This window comes from Acanthaster planci, linkage group LG18, assembly GCF_054643075.1.
Source record: "Acanthaster planci isolate LZ-2023a linkage group LG18, COTS_SCS, whole genome shotgun sequence".
In the NCBI taxonomy this organism is placed as follows: domain Eukaryota; kingdom Metazoa; phylum Echinodermata; class Asteroidea; order Valvatida; family Acanthasteridae; genus Acanthaster; species Acanthaster planci.
In genome coordinates, this window is record NC_141794.1 from 4,283,439 (window position 1) to 4,304,236 (window position 20,798).

Genomic DNA, 20,798 nt, shown 5'->3' on the forward strand with positions numbered 1-20,798 from the left:
ATTTCGGCCTACGTAATTTTCCCTTTGTAATTAGCTTTTCCTTTAGGTTTTAGCTATTTTCTTTAATAACAGCCTACTTATTCTCTGAAAGGAACATTCAAATGTACATTGTCCTTTCCGCTTCAATAATATACTGTGTATTACACTGCATGTAACGAAATGATCGTTACAGTACTTATGTTGTGTACCACGATTTTGAACTCACGACACATATCATTATTCTTGAGGACGCCGTGTACGAAGCCACTCCAGATTGACGTCATATAATATTACCACTGCTTTCTTCTATTCGGTGACATGATTTCCCAACTGCCAAGCTCCCTTCATAGATCCGCTCCACATTATATCACATCTCCCGCAATCCCTTGCAGTCCGCCACCTTTGAAGTCAAGCATTGCTTGAATCGGGTATTTTGTTACAATGGCTTGATTTCACAGGTAGAGCGCGCAGCACGGTGAATAGTCGTAGCCGTTAGGAAAAGACGTGTGCGTATACAACGCCCATGCAAACTACGTGTATTTACACATAGCTAGGCTGAATACCTCATTAGGAAACTCGGGTTTAATGGAGATATAACGTCTAAGGGTTGCTCTTTGTCAGAAGCAACAGGAATTACCGTAACATAGTAGCCTCCTGACGTGCACCATCGATACCACTCCACTGTTCTGTTAGTAATGGGCTGGCTTGTTTGATATTTCCGCTCCACAAACAAGGGTAGCGGCAGCCCGTTGTGTCCCCCAAGAATTGATGAGTTTAATAAGCTGCGATCAAAAATCCACTGTCTGCGGCTTTTGTCGAGGGTTTGGCAAACACGCAACTCATTAAAAGCGGAGCGAATGAGGTTGTTTGTTTTTCGTGCTGTCGTGGGTATTCTTGATGGGTCAGCGTCGGCAGGTTGGTCTTTATCCTTTGACACCCTCATAACTGGGCTGTTTCTGTCCAATCAAATTACAGCTTTGTCACGGCAAGTTTGATATTATGAAAATAAATTAGAAAGATGGAAACATTCATGCCCTTTTTTACATTTGCAAATTTCGCCTAATCGGATACAACCACTCTGCAATAAATATTCTCATTTCTATTTCAAATGATAGATGACTGTGCTTTTAAACCGCGATGAATAAATATATTCAAGTTTTAGGGTTTTAAAAATGAAATTTGGCGAGTACGGGACAATTTCTCATTCCCTCAGTCGCCGGTTGTTGTCGGTTAGGAGCGATCGCAGTCAGGTCACTTCGCCATCCTGTCCAACCCTCCCTCCTCACACTGTGGACTGAACCTGATGCCGCTATTGCTCCAGCGTCAGCTGTGCCTTGGGTGGCCCAAAGATCACTGGAATTCTTCCACATTTTCCCTAGCCACCCTCCGAACGCCGGATCGGACAGTTAAATCCCGGTATTACTGCACCTGTATATTGTGAAATTGCGCGGGCACCGTGCCAAGTCAACCAGAATAATCCAGCCGCTAGGTTCATTTGCATATAATTTGCATGACGTGAGTGATTATGGCCCAGCCGCTACGCACGCGATCACGGGTTCCACAACGCGTTAGAGTCCGTGATACCAGGGATTTCTTGGAGAGAACTAGTTTCACGATTTACTGGCAGAAATGTACGGCAAGTTTCATTTAAAGAAGAGGTGATGTCTCACTACAGGCCGAAGTGGGAAGGTGCATGTCAGCGATCATTTATGACCGCGATTTTGCTTTCCTTCCGACGGTACGTGTGTATTCTGTGATCAGCAGCTGTGAAGTTGACCACTTCATTGTGTTACATTCGCCTTGTCTCTCGCCCGCTTTAGTCGTAAACGGTGCAGTACTCGACTTTTGGGAGTTGAAAAAATGCCGGGAGGGGTGTGACTGACATCCTTCACCCATTGTTGCATTGTTTCTACATACCAACGTCTTTAGTCATGAGCTGGGGAGACTTTTATGACATCCAACGCTATAAGACTTCTGTAGGTCCACGTGGGTTCTACATTAGACAGCACATAGCCCATTAAATTCCACGATCACAAGAGAGTTTTCAGAATAAGGTAAGACAAACCCGCAAGTTTGATAAAAGAAAGAGTGACACCTAGTTTTTTGGAAGATAAAATCAGATTAGATAACTGTCGCTGACTACCAATAACGATCTTAAATTTGGTTGTCATTGTCACTAGCTTGTCTTGTAATATCCATTGCCGTAAATTCTTAGACCAGCTTTCACTGAATTAGTGACACCAATTCAACCCAAGAAAGAAAGTAGAGAATAGGCCTACAACAAAGATAAATCGTAAACAATAAGAGGCAACATTAACCTCGCCCATCTGGTCCTACTTCTAAATTAAACTGGGACAAGGTTAATTTTTTTGGTATTAAACTTGTTCCCAATGTGTCTGTGGAAATTCCATAAGTTTGTTCAGCAAGAAAAGCTCGAAGTTTTTTCAACCTTTTTTCGCCGAGATGAAAACATTTCTCTGTCTCTATCTGCAAAGTAAGCATATTTACCATCGAAAGCACGATATCATATTACACTTTCAATGTTTTAACATTAATACACAGTACTATTCGATTCCTGATTCCCAGATTCACGATTTCAACAAGAACTGAAATATTGAAGTGAGCTGGCCTTTAACCTTTTTTTTTCTGAACAGGAAACATGGTTATCTTCGCGTAAATTGTGTTAATTGGCTCGTTTTGCCCCTCAGGTCAGTTGGAATTCCCTCTTGTAAAGCGTACGGACTCAAAGACTAAAACTGAAAAATGCCTCTGGCGAGATGTCGATGTCCTTGGATGGCATTACCAAACTTAAAAGCCTATAAGATTGTGATCAAGCGGTCAGCAGTTATTACTGACGGGCAATAATTGCCACAGGAACTTGACCGCCACCTACTTATCTTCTTTGTGTTTTTCCATTGTACAGTTTTAAGCGCAAGGTACCATATTTTTAGTCACTAATTTAAACCCTGCACACCACAGCATAATAACGTTCAGCTAACTTGTGATAAGGGCACTCTTTTCATGTTCTATGGTTCTCATCATATTTTTTTTTTAATTTGAGGATGGTTGGTCGGTCGAGTCATAAATCCTTTCAAAAAATCCATGCTGCTGCCATAATGAAGCAAAGTGCACTATGTATACTTGTCACTTGTTTTATATTGAGTGTCTGTTCCCAGCCGAGTGTAGAGAAATATTTCATTGTACACAACACAAAACCTCATTGTAGTCAGTTTCAAGACAACGTAGTTGTGCAGTTGTCTATGGACATGGTGCACGTATGTTTCGGTTTTCCCTTTGCGCTCGTATTTGTAGCACAATGGGTGCGGTACTGGTACCGCTCAGTCTGGTAGTGATGCCGTACCGTGGATTTTGACTGTCGCTCCCTTGATATTTGGGCGAAATCGCAGTGTACTGTACATGTTTATTTTCAGCGCTGTTTTTTTTACAGGTCATCACAACCTACTTTTTTATAGGCAAGGTCCTCTCAGCAGGGTCGGTATAAAAAGGGGTTTTTTTTGTCGGTAGCCAAAAATGGGGTCGGTCGGAAATGATAATAGAATTTAAAAAGAGTGCCCTAATGACACACTCTGTCCTCGTCACTGTATTTAGATACTATATCACGTAGAACCATTAAACTGTCTGTTCTTTTAACGTCACAGTGGTGTTTTCCTACAAGTGGCTGCTAAAACTATAGTTGGCCGTCGGTGCAAAAGTAAAAGAATAGTTCACAAAGTGTTAAAAATCCCATGCAGCTATCAGAACACCGAATAATAATAACATACTGCTAAATACTAAATGAAAATACAACCCTATTTAAAATTAATGGGACAGCTGTCCATTTTGAAGGAATATGAGGTAAAATCGAAAACCGCCCATACAAGTTGTAAGCAAAGGCACTCCACAAGGGGCTGCCGTTTTAACCAGTAAATGCACTATTAATTAGAGGTTTGCTTTTTCGACGACAGTGGTAGACAGGGTTTTGCTACATGTATATGCAACGCCCGACGCAAACAAACAATTTGCGTGCAGTGTATGTCTTTGAATTCCTTTCAAAAACCTTTTTACTCGTTATGTTCCACTGCATAATCCTAAATAATGTCAGATAAAGAAAAGTCACATGCATGCACACCCAAATGAAAGGAACACATCAAGTGAAGCATCCTGGTCCGGGAATTTCTCTTATGGTTGGCAGAGATGTGAATTTGTTGAAGGTTACGCTTTGGGCAGAGATTAGTTCACAATAAATTGTATGTTCGTATGATATTAAAGTTTTTTTAAAACAAATAACTCATTATGGTCTTAGATACCAAATAATTCCCCTAGTGAAAGAAAGATTAAATCAGCACTGGAGAAAATAGTACCTTTCCACATTTTTTTTCAATTTATGAAAAATGTTTCACGTTAACTATCAACCTTTCAAATCCTTTGAACCTTTCGTCCTCTTTCGAACACATGTTCGTTTCTTATACAGTGAAAAGAAAATGAAAAGTACAGACTCCTCCGTATTTAAAAATGCTCATATTCTGAAGTATTTAAGTACTTACTACATAATCATAATAACATTACCAGAATGCAAATTGTAATCTTATCACAATAATATGATACACGCCATTCTCCACCTTAACGCCAAGGGAGTTGGTATATTAATTCACTCTTTAATCCCGTTCCAAGGATTTCGGAACTCCCCCGCCCGTGTCGCCTTGTATCGCCTACGGGCAGGGGAGCCAAATGCAGGCAACTCGTTTAAGCAGGTACATTACTGCGTGAAATTAATTGGACGTTTTTATAATGCGCAGTGTCCCATGAATTGAAGGGCCTCGCGTAAACCAGCATAATTGATAACCCTTCACTTAACATGAGGTTTGGTGTTCTTCATGGTAGTACAAGATCCGAACAGGGCGTAGGAAAGATTTTAGATGTGCTGGTGAAACGTGAAAACGTTTCCAGTAACATATCTGTAGAGGTTTAAAATGAACACAGTGGTTGTAGCAGTCTATTACTAAAGTTCTCGAAGCAGAGATGCAGAAATGCATATTCATTCAGCAATATTAAAAGCAAATTACTAACATAAGACGGATCTTCCGATCCATCTACGTCAGCGATACAGGGAAATGTTTAATCGGCGCTTTCGCTGTGACAGTAGACGATATTCTTCGGTCGACCATATTGATGAGAAATCGAGGCTTGCTTTGATTTTGTTTAAAATGACGACCACCCCTGCAAGAAAAAAAAATAATTTCCGGACGAATTATTACTTGTGAACTCTGATGAACAACTTCATATTTTTTATTTAAAAGTACCTTAGTCTTTTTGCCTGCTTTAGAAAAAACTCGTAGGAACATGGGACCAACAGCAGTCCTCAAAAAATCTGTTAGATAGTTAATATTTTATCAAAAAAGATTCAAGGAAAAAATGGCTTCTTTAGGAAAACGGTCCATCCCCCAAATGGTGGGTATTTCTGGTTAAACGAGAATTGCAAGGTTCTTTGATCTGGTTTAATCCTCACATCTCCTCCGTTGATGTCAACAAAACCCTGGGTTTTTTGTGTGTTTATTTTTTTCTGAAATAACATACAGAGAAATACGAAATGAATAAATCATATCCTTGTACCACTTTCTTAATCAAACCTGATATAAAATCCACGGAGACTTACGTTAACAACTGAGCCAAGTCAGGTAGTGACGTCAGAGTGAATTAAGCCCCTTTTTGTACGTAACTTTAAATCTATGTCAAAAAAATCAAGGACCACTGTCAATACGGGTTTTACGAAATTGGTTTTTTGCTGTAATGGCTTCCCTTTTGTGCTCTTTTGTCTGTTGGATTTTTTACCGCTTAAAATAAGCTATCGATTTAATACATGTAGGCTATACCGTGTAATTGGACGTACAATCCGTCAAACATGAACATACGGTATGCTATTCAACACTGCTTTTTACGGTGGTGGGTTTGTGTTCTTTAAGCTTTTGCCGGCTTAACAACAGTGGAACGATGAATGTGAAAGGTGAATGTTTTGTGGTTACATGCCTACAAGAAAATAACCAGCAAATTGCATGTAGATGAACAGAGGAAACCAGCCCACACCCACCATCAAAAACCTCTCGGAAATCTAAATTTATCACGGCAGACCTGCTTTCAGCGGCTATTGGCCCGGATGAAATGAGCAGCAGCAGTCTGTTTCGGTTCTACTTAGATTAGAAAAAAAAATTGATATCCAGCTGGATACGCACTGAGAACATCCATAAATCTTTTTCGGTTAATAGTTTCACAGCAGCAATGCTTAAAGGAGAATTCTGCCATGTTTTACCGTACCGGTCACTGTTTCCATTATTGGTGCGGTGTCAAAACTCTGGCAACAAAATTTACCTTTGACAAATTACCATTCGTGTTTGTACTTGCCTTCTTAAAAACGAACTGATTTTTTTAAAGCATTCCTCCGATCACACTGTGACTGAGAGCAGCAATAGCGACAATTTCCAAAAGGTGGAACGATGTAACGGGACAGAGGAAGGCTTCCGTTGTTTGTTGGAAAGGAAAAAAACTCAAAACTGAATTATTTTTCATTCAGTTACGCAGGCGCCGTGTTACCTGTTTCCTTCCGAGTTTTGCCTGTTTTATCAGATACAACGCAATACTCATTTGATTGGAAATATGTAACTCCTACTTCAGAAAAATTAATTTTGTTAATACAGTCACTGGCAAAAGTTCAAGACCACCTGGAATTGTATGGGTGTTTTTGTCAATAGGCCTGCGTTCCCCTGTCTCATCGGATGATTACATAACATTTACTACAGTGTGCTATTAGCCATTTGAATGAAAGTTTTTGTTAAGACAGGTCTTTTATGGCATTTTGTCTTTACTGCAGAATGGGTAAAAAAAGCCAGTGTAAGTCAGGTTTAAAGGGCCTAAATACTTACCCTCCATCAAGAGGGCTACTCTGAATGTCAAATTAGCGAGAGGGCAGGTTTCAGCATGACTGCTGTGCACAATCCCATTTCAAATAGGTGGCTTATTTTCTGACCGGAAAAGGCACGGTCGTCCAAGATAAACAACCCTTCGTGAAGACCATGTGATCCGGCGAATTGTTGTGAAGGATCCCTCAAGTTCTTGTCTAAAGATCAAAGCAGCTTTGCAGTCCAATGGGACAAATGTTATTGTAAGCACCATTTCTCGCCGTTTGAGCAAAGAATTTCGGCTCAAGTCACACAAACCTGCCTGTAAACCCCTTCTCACCAATTCACTGAGGGTGAATTTTTCCTCAAGAACACTGGAACGTGCAAATGCTACAATGAATTATTCAGTGGTCATTCCAAAGGATCAGTGCTCGAATTCTTTCAACATTTTTTCTTCGATCAGGTCTGATTTCAAAGGAATTCGTCATCCACATAATGTAAGAACTGAATTGTTTGATTTTGAGAATCATTATTTCAATGAGACTTGTGGGATGGCGCAGAGCCATGCACAAACATATATGACAGACGGTGTATTGCAGAATGCAAAATTGAAGGTTGAAGAACCAATCCAAAGAGCAAGGAGAACTGAGTCGCTGTGTCGGAAAGTTGTGAAATATTAATGCGTTTTGCTTTTCAGACGTTTAGTCCGTTTTATTTCTTGCACGAAATGCTTTAAAAGTAGGTCTGTGCAGTTTCATTTACCTATCTATACATTATAGATTTATTTCTTCCGTTGTTGACGCATGAAATTGTCAAAGAACTAGATGGATATACAAAAAGGTATTGGAAAAGATATATTAAAGGGTAGCTGCAATCAATTTGGCCAAAACAAACTTTCAAAATGCTCCTTCGTGTCTTTTAAACTTTTGGTTACACCACTTCAAAGGTTATGTTACTGCCCATTTGGTTTTATGCTAATGCTATTTCTATATTCAAAAGCAAAACTATGATGTCTTCCCGAGAAGAAAGCCTAAATGTTACATTGTGGTAGATTTTGCTGGACTACATTTTCTCTCCATGCGGATTCATCGTTATTTATGTTTATCGCAATAAGGGGGCACCAATTTCTTCCCAGAAATTCCGGGTTCAAAATTTTAACCAAAAATGTCTTCCTTGGATGACGTCACAGTAACGGTGGCTCCGTCAGTTGGATAATTTTAAGTGTTTTTCATTTAATCAAGTAGGAATATAAAAGTTTCCATACATTGAATAAGGGTACAGTGTTGCAGAAACATTGGATGGGAAAAAATCGTTACGGCTACGGCCATAATTTGCGTTAAAGATACATGTATTACCAGAATAAATTAAATAGGTTGAAGTTGAAATAAGAAAAATGAAAACGCAAAAGATACCACAGCGTACAGTTATAAATTACGACCAAATGGAATTTATATGACATTGATCGCAAAATGACGAAATTGCTTCATCTGTCGTATGTTCGGCAATTATGTACAAAACTTGACTTGAATTGTTTGAACTTGAATGGAATAAGAAAAATTTATTTGTCGGAAAACCTGAAACATATTTCTGTTTTTGTAATTTCCAACAGGTTTCTGAAACCATGCACGGTCGGCTACATTTGTGTTAGATTGCAAATTAACATAATTCAGACACCCATAATTGATGATCCGTTGAAGCATTTGAAGCATAACTTCACAGTGAGCCACCATTGTTTAATCCTAACCTTAGCCGCTATTTAGGAAACGGTGGCAGGTAGTGGCATTAAACCTCCTCCCATTAGTGGAGGCCCCCCAGTCGATTACTTTCATCAGGGGATATTTGTTCACAAATTGCAACTGATACGCACCGCAAAATTTCACCTTTTTCCAAGCAGCGTGCTCGGTTAAAAGATAAAACCTGGTAGGAATAAAGATAATAAACTATGCACGATCTGCCTCCAGCCTCTACTTTGGGCCCTGGTATCCGTTTTTACATTTTGTTTTATCACGATTAAATTAATATTAAAACGCCTTCAAAATTACGACATGAAAATGAAGATGCTGGGCCTTATCCAACTTACTTGGCTGCCGCTAAATTTTAACGCATGTTGCTATGGAAAATGCGTAAAACGGCTTCTATGGGCAAGCGAGAAAGGTCATCTTATATGCACACTTGCATTTGAAATTTTATTTGACTACATGTATTTGTTCAGTCCTTTTTTGTAATTGCCAAACCAGAACAGCCAGTTCAGTTCATTTTCTAAACATCCAAACCTTACTCGTGATGTTTTGCTGTTGGAAAAGTCGTCTTTCTTCCCACTAAAAATGTTAAGGATAGAGGAATGATCAAATGGCCCACCAAAACAAAGTGGAGATAGATACCCTACCCCAGGATTTATTCCCATGGTGTCTGAACCAGCCAGGGTTAATTGCTCTGTGATTTCGCGGACTAGCGAACTGGGCACAAGCTTTTGTTTAGTTACATAAGAGACACCTTGCAACAATACACTCTTTTCAATGGATAAGAAGGGCACAAAGGAACCAGTCTATTCCAGAAATGGTGGTTGCTATGCAAAAGCTTGCGCCGAATCACGAGGAATCCAACAGTGTCTTTAGTTTGAGGAATTCAAATTGTTACCTTTATGTGCAATCAGATACCACGGTGTATCAGAGGTTATTCAAATTTAACTCGCAAATGGCTTATTGCTCGAGACTAGTTCATGGTGTTTGCTGTTTTTTCAAGACGTGAGGAAAATACTTTCTGCAGCTCTTAAAGGAGGCTGAGGCAACAGTTTTTAATTGCAATGTCCAATTAAGCTACTGTAAAGTTTGTCTCTTGTAATGAACGAGGAAACGGGAATGGCAGGACACCAAGGCGGGGTTTGGTGCCAGCTGGTCTTACTCGGTTGTGAGCACGTACAACCGTCTGGACATCGATATGGTGGGAAGAATTAAATTACAAGACCACTGATTTCAAACTTTGATCAAATTGTTTGAGTTATTAATAATCTTAATTGTTTCCAAAGTAATGTGATCAAAAGAAAATCTCATTAATGTAAAAATAAAAAATTTTTGGCGAACTAGAAGCACTCCTGCAGTTTACGCATATTTCTTGCTGCGTGTACACTAGCGCATTTGACAATGGAAACAGTTCAAGATCATACAATGGCCTTGCATAGTGAAAGGACCCACGATGACAATAATAGGCAAGGATTCCATTCGCCCCCTCCCCCCACGTGGGCTTTGTCGGGACAAAAATCCAATCAATCTCGATGATATTCCAAGGTTTAAATCGCCTTTGAAACTACTTGCCCTTTTATTTCAAGCGCTTGTCCCACTTCTTCCTGAAGGACAGTTGCATTGCGAAACAATAGTTCTGCACTCTGCTTTGTTTTAGTGCACCAGATCAATATAACTAAACCAGCCTGTCTGTAGAAGCGTAGGATCCCAAGAAGGCTAGACTTCTGTGGCATCTTTCAGTCAGTTATCTGATCGGCTTATCATCTGCTGTACGTTCTTGTCTTTATTTAGTGCCGGTGCTTAGTGACCGTAAATCTATTCACAAATTTCTGGGAAGGAAGCAGATTATCTCTAGGTACTTTAAAAAGCTCAGGTGTCATCTTTTGTTCCATCATTTTTCATGAGCGTAACTGAACCAGGAAGGTAGTGAGATGAACAAAAAGATGGACAATCACATTTTCTTTCCTTTCACAAGGCTCCACAAAGAATGGGCAAAGACAGGATAAACTTTGTACCAGTATACATGTATTCCTGAAAATGAAGGAAAAAATAATGCCCCGAGAATATGGTGCCATTATCAATGAACACAAATTTCATGTGCAACAAAGTTAATGTGGGCCGTGCCGGCGTTTCTAAAATGTAACGCAAATCGAAGCGTTTGCTGCGACTTTTTAAAGTGATGAGTGCATACAAAATAAAAAATATAAATACCCATCTTTTAATGTTGCGCAATAATATCTTTTTCTGAATTATATAGGTCAGAGACATTTGACTGAGTTAAGTGCAAATCACCTATACTTAAAAATGGGGAAAGCGTTGTAACTGGAGAAAACAAATCATCGTATTGGCAAAAAACCACGCCTGAACACGCTCTTTAATGCGGAATACGTTTAATCGCAAATACAACTCACGCATTATTCCTTAAGTTTTTTGCACCGTTGGCACGTTCTGGATAGCCGCGTGATGGTCAAATTTAAAAACTATCGCGTTGGTGGTTACGTTTCGTGTACCGTGTTAGTAAGAAATAAGTGACTCGTTTTCCGTTAATTTAATCAGGCGCACTTGTGAATAGGGTATCGAAGTGAATACGTCACGTGCACAATTACTGTGTAAAAGACATGAGCCCGAGAACCAAGAAGCGCGCGTACTCCATTCGTTTGCAGTGTACTTTCTGGTTCACAGTGACATCACATTTCACAGTGACATCACACTTCGGTACTCTATTGCATAAAGCGTTTTCTACTTACCTGTCGTTCTTGGTGTCAGGCGTTTGTGCATGACCGATAGTACGTAAAATCAAAGGTATAGCACACTTGCAATAATTCCAGCTTCCAGTATCTTTCGAAAATACTTTTTTTCGTCGATTGAGATCTCCAAACATTCGTCGTGACCCATTTAGCAACTGTTGACGCAAACGCTGGAAATACTGACTGTATATAGCTGACCGAGGGTACGAACTGACTCAATAACCTGGCGATAACTTGTAGTTTCAAGTAGGCCTAGTTACCAATTTACGACATTAAATTTGTGGTCAGTACGAATTCGTGTCGAAATGGAATATGTGACCCGTCACGACAAACTGAGCGTAAAGCTCCATCACACTCTTTCATATTTTGAGGTTTCAAAGTAATGTTTAAGTGGATGTCAATTTGGGGATCTGATAATAATTGGAAAGAGTAACCAGTCTCCTATTTAATTCCAAATCTTTCACAGGATCGGAAATTTCATTTTTCTCAGCAACTTTAATAACAGTAATTATTCGTGGCTGGTCAGAAATGTTGAAACAATGTTGGGAAAAAAACGCAAAGCTGCCAGAATAATGCCACATTGTCGCCTTATACTTTTACCCTTTCCATATGCACGTCAGCACTTGCGCCAGGCGTTGTGTATCCGCCGAACGCAATGCACACGTGTGCTATGTGGAGTAGATTTTTGTGTCCGTGAAAGCGAAACGCATGAACGCAACGCATCCCCAAAACGTACATGTGGAAAGGCGCCTTAAAACGCATGAAAGCATTGCGTACGAAACGCACCCATGCAAAGGTGTGCCTGAAGTGTTCCATGTACGTACCATTTGAAAGCACTCTTTCTACTGAATTCGAAAATACTAATAGGCCTAACTCAATTTGTGAAAACTCCGGCTTTCAGCTCATTTTGTGATGACAGGTCACGTACATGTAATTCCCATCAAATATTGCAGTTTGATATTGTGTTTTCTCTGACAGATGCAATTCCATGGTGGGAGATAATAAAAGGGTAAACAGCGAGCGTTGAAATCCCAACTTAAGCATGGAGAACGGCGACCGCACGCCTGTACCGCGGGTCCGCAGTATCTCCGCGCTGCTGAGGTTCGGTCGGAACATGGGTTTGACTTACGTGGCCACCAGCAACGGGAGTGCCGGAGATGGAACCAAGATGAATCCTCTAGGGCGGGGCCAGGGGAGAGACAAGGGCGACCGGACGCCTGTTGCTGACGAGGTAACCACCGGTGTGTGTTCCATCGCCGACAGTCCGTATCGCATTTTGAGGGTGAGTTAACCGTCCTGGTTTTTATAATCAAAATTAATATATTCTCTATTCCCAGGTTGCATATTTTCATTGAACGGTCATTTCCATATGTTAATGCTGAATGTTAAAAATCGAAACATTCGTTTGATGTCTTGTGTTCAGTCGATCATTTTCAAATTAATACTTTGCAGCATGCATGACAGTAGGCACTGAAATAAGATTAAACTTTTTAACGTAGTTTGCTACATTCTCTCCCCCGATCCGACTACCCGCCGCCACTAATAAGTGAGGCCTTTGCAGCAAAATAGCCTGCAAGAACTGCAAAAAAATTTGCAAGCAGAAGGCTCGAACAACCCTCACAAGTCTGCCTACTGTATTGCATCGTACGATAATATATTAGCACCACAGTTAGAGCATGGCTGTTTTGCTGCACAGGCCTCACTTATAAGTAGCGGTGGGTAGTGAAATCGGGTGGTTTTCTTTGATTGAAACATGAGCAAATTTCTTTGAATGATATATTTTTCTTTCGGTGAGAACGTGGGACAAATTCATTTAACTCTGAAACTGCATAATTAGGGGCCTAATTAAACTTCTATGGCCTTTTGAAATAAGTATCAGTTTCATCAAAGTTACAAGAAAGAAATTTCAAAGAAATAAAAACCAAAATAGTTGTGTGATAATTTAGGATTCAACTTCAGTGACAGCATACACTTGCAAGGTAAACTGTTTAAACTTATGAAAGTTTAGTGTGAGTAGAAAAATCTATAGACTTATAATCCGATACCCAAACCAACAATTTCTGACGATGACTTTGGGAGAAAATAATTGTGACTTCTGCCGTCAACAAACCACATCCGAACCCGTGCATGCAGTGCATAGTAACATGCAATTTGGATCGATGTTCGAGAAGAAAAGGACGAATCCCATGAAAGAAATCATATTTCCGACACTGCTAATAACTGGGATGGTGTTCACAGGGCACGATATATTCAGAAGCTGGAGATACTGGGCTCTACGGATCCATATTTGTTACCGAAATTCATGTTTTGTGAGGTCATGCGTGCAAGTCACGTTCCCGATTTACGGTATCCTGATATCTTCAACTACCTCATCAATTCGACATCGGCGTACACACAACAATCGCTGAAAAACTACAAGAGTTTGGAAGCTTACAAACACGTTTTGGCCGGATTTGTGAAGGAACTGGTGGTTTTCATAAATGTCAATAACACTTATGTTGTTATGAGCATGGTAAATTGTGTGAACACGGCAGAGTCGCGTGTGCAAGTTTAGAGTCCAGTTTTCGCGTCAAACTGCAGAGATCCAATTCGCTCTTCGTTAAGGATCGGCAAGAATCCGATAGAAATGCAGCTTTTTTGAAGTATCTTCACGATTATGGCACCGTACGGCACAGCAAACCTTTAACATTTTACAGCGACAGCCAACAAACCGTGCTCGTATTTTATTTGACGGCCAATAGAGCCTGAAAGTTGGCCCCTGGTGGAGCGCTTCCGGAACCCTTGGATAGGAAAATAACGTGCAAAGGTTTTAGAGTTTGTTTGTTTGTTTGTTTTTCGTTCAGTTACTTCTTTGAAAATCCAACTCGGAAAAGGGGCTTTGGAAAATATTTGCAAGTATATCAATTTATAAAAGCTGAAAAATCACCCGACCTAAAGGAGGAATATCCTGCCAAAAATTGACCCGTCACTTCCAAAAATCTAAAATGCACGAAGACCAGTCCAATGAGGCAGTCTCGTACTCTATTTATATTTCAAATTTTCATCTTTATCATGCGGGATTTAGATTTCTACAGATATCTGTTGAAACATACAGTACTGACTGTATGTGACTTTATATCTGATTTATCTGATGCAATTGTATAAAGGGCGTATGGAAATTAGCCAATGCTCACGTTGATTAATGTAAACTATGCGAAGCAAATGGGTTGTCAGTGTGAAGAGCAGACGGAAGATCCCTCACTGAAAATAAGTTGAAGTATTAAGTGTACCTGGTTTTCTCAGAGATAGAACCACCGGTTCCGAGGCCCGTTGCTTCCGCCGTCAACAAACCACATCCGAACCCGTCAATTACCGTTGCAGCTAAACCTTGAACATAAAAAGGCTTCCCCTCACGAAACCAGAGGAGATGGTCTGCAACAGTAATCAAATCATGTTTGGTTTACTCATGTTGGATGGCGCGGAGTCGTTCAAACACCTTTGACGAATGTTAAAATAACTGATCAAAATAATTATGCCAACACTTCCTCTCCTCTCTTACATCCAGGGGTCTTTATATTCGTTAATTTTAATTCGTCGCACTATATTTCTTGATATTCTACCTGCATACTGTCAGGGGAATAAACTTTAGTAGAACTTTGTTGTTAACTTGTCTTCGAACTGTCACAAGTTTCATCCTCTTTCGAGGAATTTCCACTGTTTTTTTTCCGTGCTTTCTTTTATTTCTTTTAAAATTTAAATATTAATCCCAGCTTCTTGCACTACAATATTAGTTTCGCATACCTTCTTTTTAAAAACTTTTTCAAGCTGCTGTACAAAAATATTAGACAGTGCCGTGATATTATAATTCATAAGTGTCTATGTTTGTGACATTAGGGCAATGAAATCCCACTCCAGGGTTCCCGCTGAGATTTGACTTCACCTGAATATCAAGCTAGTCAAAATGTGAGATTTGAGTGCATTTTCCAGTACACCTAACTGCCAGTGGCGTATCCAGCGGGGGGGGGGCAGGGGACAAGTTATCCCCTACCCCCGAGAAATGTTGTCTTTATTGATAGGGCCAAAATTCTAGCAAAGGGTATATATGTACCACCTTTCTTTGGGGGTAGGGAAGGCAGGAAGAATTCCTTCACGGATAAAAATAATGGGCAGTCGTTAGCTCCCCCCCCCCCGCCTTCGATATACCATTGCTCATCACACATCAGTCCGTGAAGTTGGGAGTAGAAACATTATGACGCGCAAACCTGCCTTGAAAAGCTTTCAAGTCCCATGGATCGATAATAGGCCATTTCATGTATGCCATACCAGATCCTAAGCCCAGAGGTTTTATTCTGTTAATGGAAACCCTTAATGAGATTGAATCTCTAGATCAGTCGTTTGGCTAGCCTGTACCACTTTTATTTATAACAATATTTTGAAATCGAGGGTAGTTTCAACGAGGACAAAGCTACCATTGTGTTTCCCAGTGGTGGGCTGTGCATCGTGGGGTGCCTGGATTAGCTTTGCCGAGAATGTGTTAGACATTTACACAAAAAATTCCCACATCAGTAAAGCTTTCAGATCAATTTACTTCACAAAAGAGACTAATCTTCCCTTGATTGCCATTCGCCAAAGTCTCTATTTTAATGGTACCGTATATAGCGTATGACGTTGTCTAAAAATTCCGAATATTGGGGAGACAAAAAGAGAACTTTTTTCTTTTAATCAAGCTGGCAGAGTAGTGATTGAAGCCTCATCAATTAGGCCCTACTCTCTCTGTTCTTACCCTGATGGCTTAATTTTCCTTATTGTGTGTATCTGCATACTGTCATGATTGACGCTTACTTAATGAATTAAGGATTCTTTGTCACTGTGGTGCACGTGATAGGCGCCAATACCACTGACTAGCCAGAGTCTAATACACGTTCAGCCCCGGTGATGACACCGCACAAATGAAGTCTAGGAGTAACGAGTTTGTACAGCTCTTTGGAAAAGTGAGAGTTTAATAACTCCCTGTCCTCACTGTTTGCACTAAAGAACCTTAAGAGATTCGATAATATAGCTGTGACGTGTCACAATATTAAGTCTGTCTATGGTTTTTTACACAATTCTAATTAAGACGACCCTACGCCATGCTTGGCTTGGCGTTTGTTTAGAGAGAATTCAAGCCCTTTGACACGGGTGGCAAGTGTTAAATGGAAAGTCGTTTGTTTTTGTATGTTGATATGAAAATGGAGAGACTAATGGAAATGTCCACACCCTACGGGTTTATGCTAAAAAGGAATGCTGTGGAGCTTTAGATATGGACGTTGTTAAAACTGCTGTGAAATTGAAGAAGAAGCATAAGAGATTATCCGATTTTTCATAGTGACGTGAAATTTGGTATTTTACCCCAAGATCAGGGAAAATCATATTAGATAAAGAGATTTTTCTGCAATTAAGCAACACTGACAGTGTCATGTAAAGACATTATGCGAGTACCTTGCTCCTGGTTCCTAACCTGTTGCACGCGCACCGAACCTTGCCCGGAATCTCGCGACTACTGGTAAATTTCGGCGCTTGAATGCGCAAATGCAAACCTGAATCTGATGGTATTCAGGCAATGTACTTGATAAGTGCTTCCTCTGAGCTAAATATCCATTGTTGGATGCTGCGAGATCTTCCTTGTATAAGTAAAATTTATAAAGTTTTATATGATATTTTCAATTTCTCACATCCGCTGTTCAGTAGGGGGCAGATTCTAGTCTTCCTTTGATTTCAGCCTAGCAGGGCTGTATCAATTTTGTGTTTCTACATTTTGTAAATTTAACATTACGTGCAAGTAAATTCATCAAAGTCATTCTGACGTGTTATTGATGCTATATGTATTTGCAAAGTGAACAAAATGTCGGTTTATGCACCATGTATTTTAGAAAGCAGCATGTGATTTTCATGACTTGAATAAAAACGTGAACTGTACATGACTTTCACCCATGAAGGATCAGCGTGGCAAAAAAAAGTTTCCAGTGAAATTTGAGATTTACAGGAGAGTCTGTCTCCACTTTTTTTTCAGGCGTTAAATAGGTCGCGTCATGGTCGTTGTATTTTTAATATTGCTTAATCATACATGTACCCGCACGAAAATGCGTAGACAGATTTGCGCAACAAACAGAAGCGAGGCAAAATTGCCGCTAAGTAAAAGAGTAAACTGCGCAATCGCATCAGTGTCAAATTCTTAATCTCCTATCGACATATCTCATTTGAAAGAGTTGATGAAAGCACGAACAACGGTTGTACTTATCTAATCACAAAAACAAGCAATGTCATCCAGCGGAGTCGTTGATAGCGAAGAGGGCGAGCGAGTTTTTATTGGAAGATTAATTGCAGTGGGTACTGAAGCTCTTAGTATTTTCTGTCTCTGTCGGATGTTAACGTACATCCATTACCAAAGCTTGATGTTGCTGACGTAGGCCGGAGCTTTGTTCGTTTAAATAATATTAAGGGACGACATGCACGACCTGTCGTGCCTCATCGAAATCCCACTGTCAAGGGGAAGTCAGGGAAAGCGCTGGTCGTGGTCACAACCACAGGCAGTCTGATTTCGGGGACAGCATAAGCATGAACCCTTTCCGTAGATTGACGAGTAGGACAAACCTCGGTCGCTCCAAGGAAGTCGCCGCGTCCGAGGAAATGCAAGTCATGATCAGACTGCCACCAAGGCGAAATCCGAGCAAAGAGAAATGGGATTCGCCTGACTTGAGGGAAGTTAAGAGTGAAGTCGAGAATGAGCAGGTAGGTTGCTAAGGAAATGAGATTGCCCTGTCTTTTTAAACACTACGGGAGATCATCAGTTTTGATTTCTCATTGCATGCACTTGGAGACTATTGTCTTCTGCCCAACTGTAACATTGTTCAGAGTCCATTTTGATTCGTATTTAGCCCCCGTTACCTCTCACCCTCTTTCAAAGTTGGCAGCGCTGGGTAAATACGACGAGTTTGTGCGAATGTACCATGCCGACCCCAAGAGGCTGGCATTTCGGGACAAGCAAGGGGCCGGGGCCCTCCATCATGCCGCCTCCCGCAACCGCATCAACATCATGGAATTTATCCTGGAGCAAAATGAGGGTAGGTTAGCATTGCAAGCTTCCTTGAACTTCTGTCCACTCCCACTGCTTGATTCCTCCTAACAAGCAGAAAAGGGAGGCAAGCTTCCCTGGGCTGAGGGAGATTAGGCACTGTTTTCATTGCCCTTGAAATCCAAGTGGAATTTCGTCTGGGATTAATTGGCCTGGAATAGAGAGTACTGTATGCATTTCTATAAACATGGTCAATGTCAGGGTATCAATTTGGCTTTACAGAAAAGATAGAATTGCATTGGCTCATACTGTATATATTCGATATGTTCGGACGTTATACTGTAAAAACAAGTGTAAATGTTTAAATGCCTTTTAATGTCTTCCTGGTAACACTTAAAGAATTTGCTGTGGTGTTAAATCAAAGTATTGTGGTGTTTATTTCTCAAATAAATACGTATTGACTGTTAATAAATTTAGACACAAATGACACCTTTGGGTGCCAATAACAAGACACAAAAACATGCTTATCGGGTGGCAACACTTTCTGAATACCGAAACACGTTTGTTTCCGAAAGATGTTTAATATTTAAAGGTTACATGTCTCTAATGAAGGTAAAGACGCGTTTATAATGGGCGTTGGTTTACACAGTGCAAAAGAAACGGAAACACCTGCCGATGCATATTCCATACGTATGAAGTTTAGTAAATGGCAAAGTTGACAGAAACAACATTGATTCGTACTTGGGTGGAGGCAGTGACTTATCATCATTAACAGTTGCTAAAATTTTAGTTTGAGATAAGCTAATGCGCAGAAGATTGCAGTCAATTGGAGTTTGTAATGAACTCGAAGCATTTGCATGTGACTGAAAAAAAGCAAAGGAGGATTTTTTTGTTGCCATGGTAACAAAGAAACAGTTCTCGGTCAGCTGGCTCTCTTGCTCTCAGCTGAGGATTGGCTTATCAGTTGATAAGAAGATTTTACACCTAACTAGATTTAAAGTGTTGATTTTTGGTAAGAAGATTTTACACCTAACTAGATTTAAAGTGTTGATTTTTCTTCCAAATAATGTCTCAAGACATTATTAACACTTTAATTTTCCGATCCCGTTTGTCCCCAGAATCATACTAGACCAAGTAATGAGTTTTTCCTCTTTCCTCGTACCATTCTAAGTTTTTTTGTTTCTTAATGTCGTGTCTCGACAGATATCAATGTGACCGACGCTGCAGGTAACACCCCGCTCCATGTTGCCGTAGAGCACGACCACCCAGAAGCCGTTGATTTTCTTTTGAACAACGGTGCCGGCAGCACACGGCTCAACAACCACAACATGGCCGCCATCCACCTGGCAGCGGATCGGAATAAAACCAAGGCACTCGAGGTGAGCCGCCATTTGCATGAAATTCCACAGACATAATAACCAACTCTTAGAGGGCATTATGATTTTTTTCGTACCCGTGAAAGCGAACTCTTCGCGTCAACATGCGTGAGAGCAGTGGTTTTCCGTCATATAAGTACCGATTATGGATTTTAACACAATCATACTTGCAAAAAAAATCGTTCGTGCGGTTTATTCACTTATTTCCGAACGTCCTTTATGCAGATGTTCAATTTCTAGCATGTTACTAGCCTTCAGTAGCCCACGACTTTACTACAGTGGGTCAGGTCAGTGCATTTTTACTTCAGTGTCAGATTAAAGTTCGACATTAGCGAATGGTTCTTCAGCAAGGCATGATCCTCAGTACTGTAAACTGGGCATCGTTTATAGCGTAACGCGAGTTGAGAGTTTGTGGTTACTTTTGTTTGCGGGGAGGGGGAATAAATCTAATTTCTTAACGTTTACCTCTTTCTGACAACAGAATAGTTACTTCTAGAGATCAAATGTTCAAATTGTTCTCATTTAGGCTTTGGTAAAGCGGAGAGACATTGACGTCAATTACCAAGGTGACCTGGGCCAAACCGCCCTCCATTTTGGCGCCATAAAAGATAACACGGAAGCTGTAAAGATACTGGTAAGTTTTAATCTTGTACTTCGGTCTTTGCCTTTTGTTTTTTCTTCGTACACACTAGAAATTTTATGTAACTGCTTCAAAAAGACTCGTCGGTGGAAAGTAAATATGCATGTTTGTTATCATAATCCACTTTTCTTTCTCTCTCGCAGCGTCAATTTAAACGTATCTCCTGAAAGACATACATTTTTGTTGAAGTAATTCGTGGGAAAAACACATGGAACTCGGAAGACTTAGAATTCTTAGTTAATATTAATCATTTTTCCCAACCCATGGTTAAACCCCGATATTGAAATCCCATGGTAGTGTGACATCTCCGATTAAGTTCTTTCCCCATCAACACGTGAGAGCATATCAGGCAGAGCACTTTCATCTGTCAAAATTGTACTTGAAAGAGAAAATTGAT

At 40.3% G+C, this 20,798-nt stretch overlaps 1 protein-coding gene across 2 annotated transcripts in view; it reads left to right on the forward strand.

Moving 5' to 3' along the window:
- Positions 1 to 1,315: 1,315 nt before the first annotated feature.
- The window catches only part of LOC110980738 (transient receptor potential cation channel subfamily A member 1-like), a 38,738-nt gene continuing 19,255 nt past the window's right edge, over positions 1,316 to 20,798 (forward strand). The window contains exons 1-5 of one of the 2 annotated variants that reach the window (XM_022237684.2): positions 1,316 to 2,033; positions 12,334 to 12,637; positions 18,278 to 18,434; positions 19,589 to 19,764; positions 20,288 to 20,395. In XM_022237684.2, the coding sequence (XP_022093376.1) occupies positions 12,398 to 12,637; positions 18,278 to 18,434; positions 19,589 to 19,764; positions 20,288 to 20,395 (681 nt within the window). In that variant the 5' untranslated portion in view covers positions 1,316 to 2,033; positions 12,334 to 12,397. Of the gene's footprint in view, positions 2,034 to 12,333; positions 12,638 to 15,726; positions 18,103 to 18,277; positions 18,435 to 19,588; positions 19,765 to 20,287; positions 20,396 to 20,798 lie in introns of those variants that run through there. The other variant, XM_087148801.1, reaches the window with a different exon arrangement.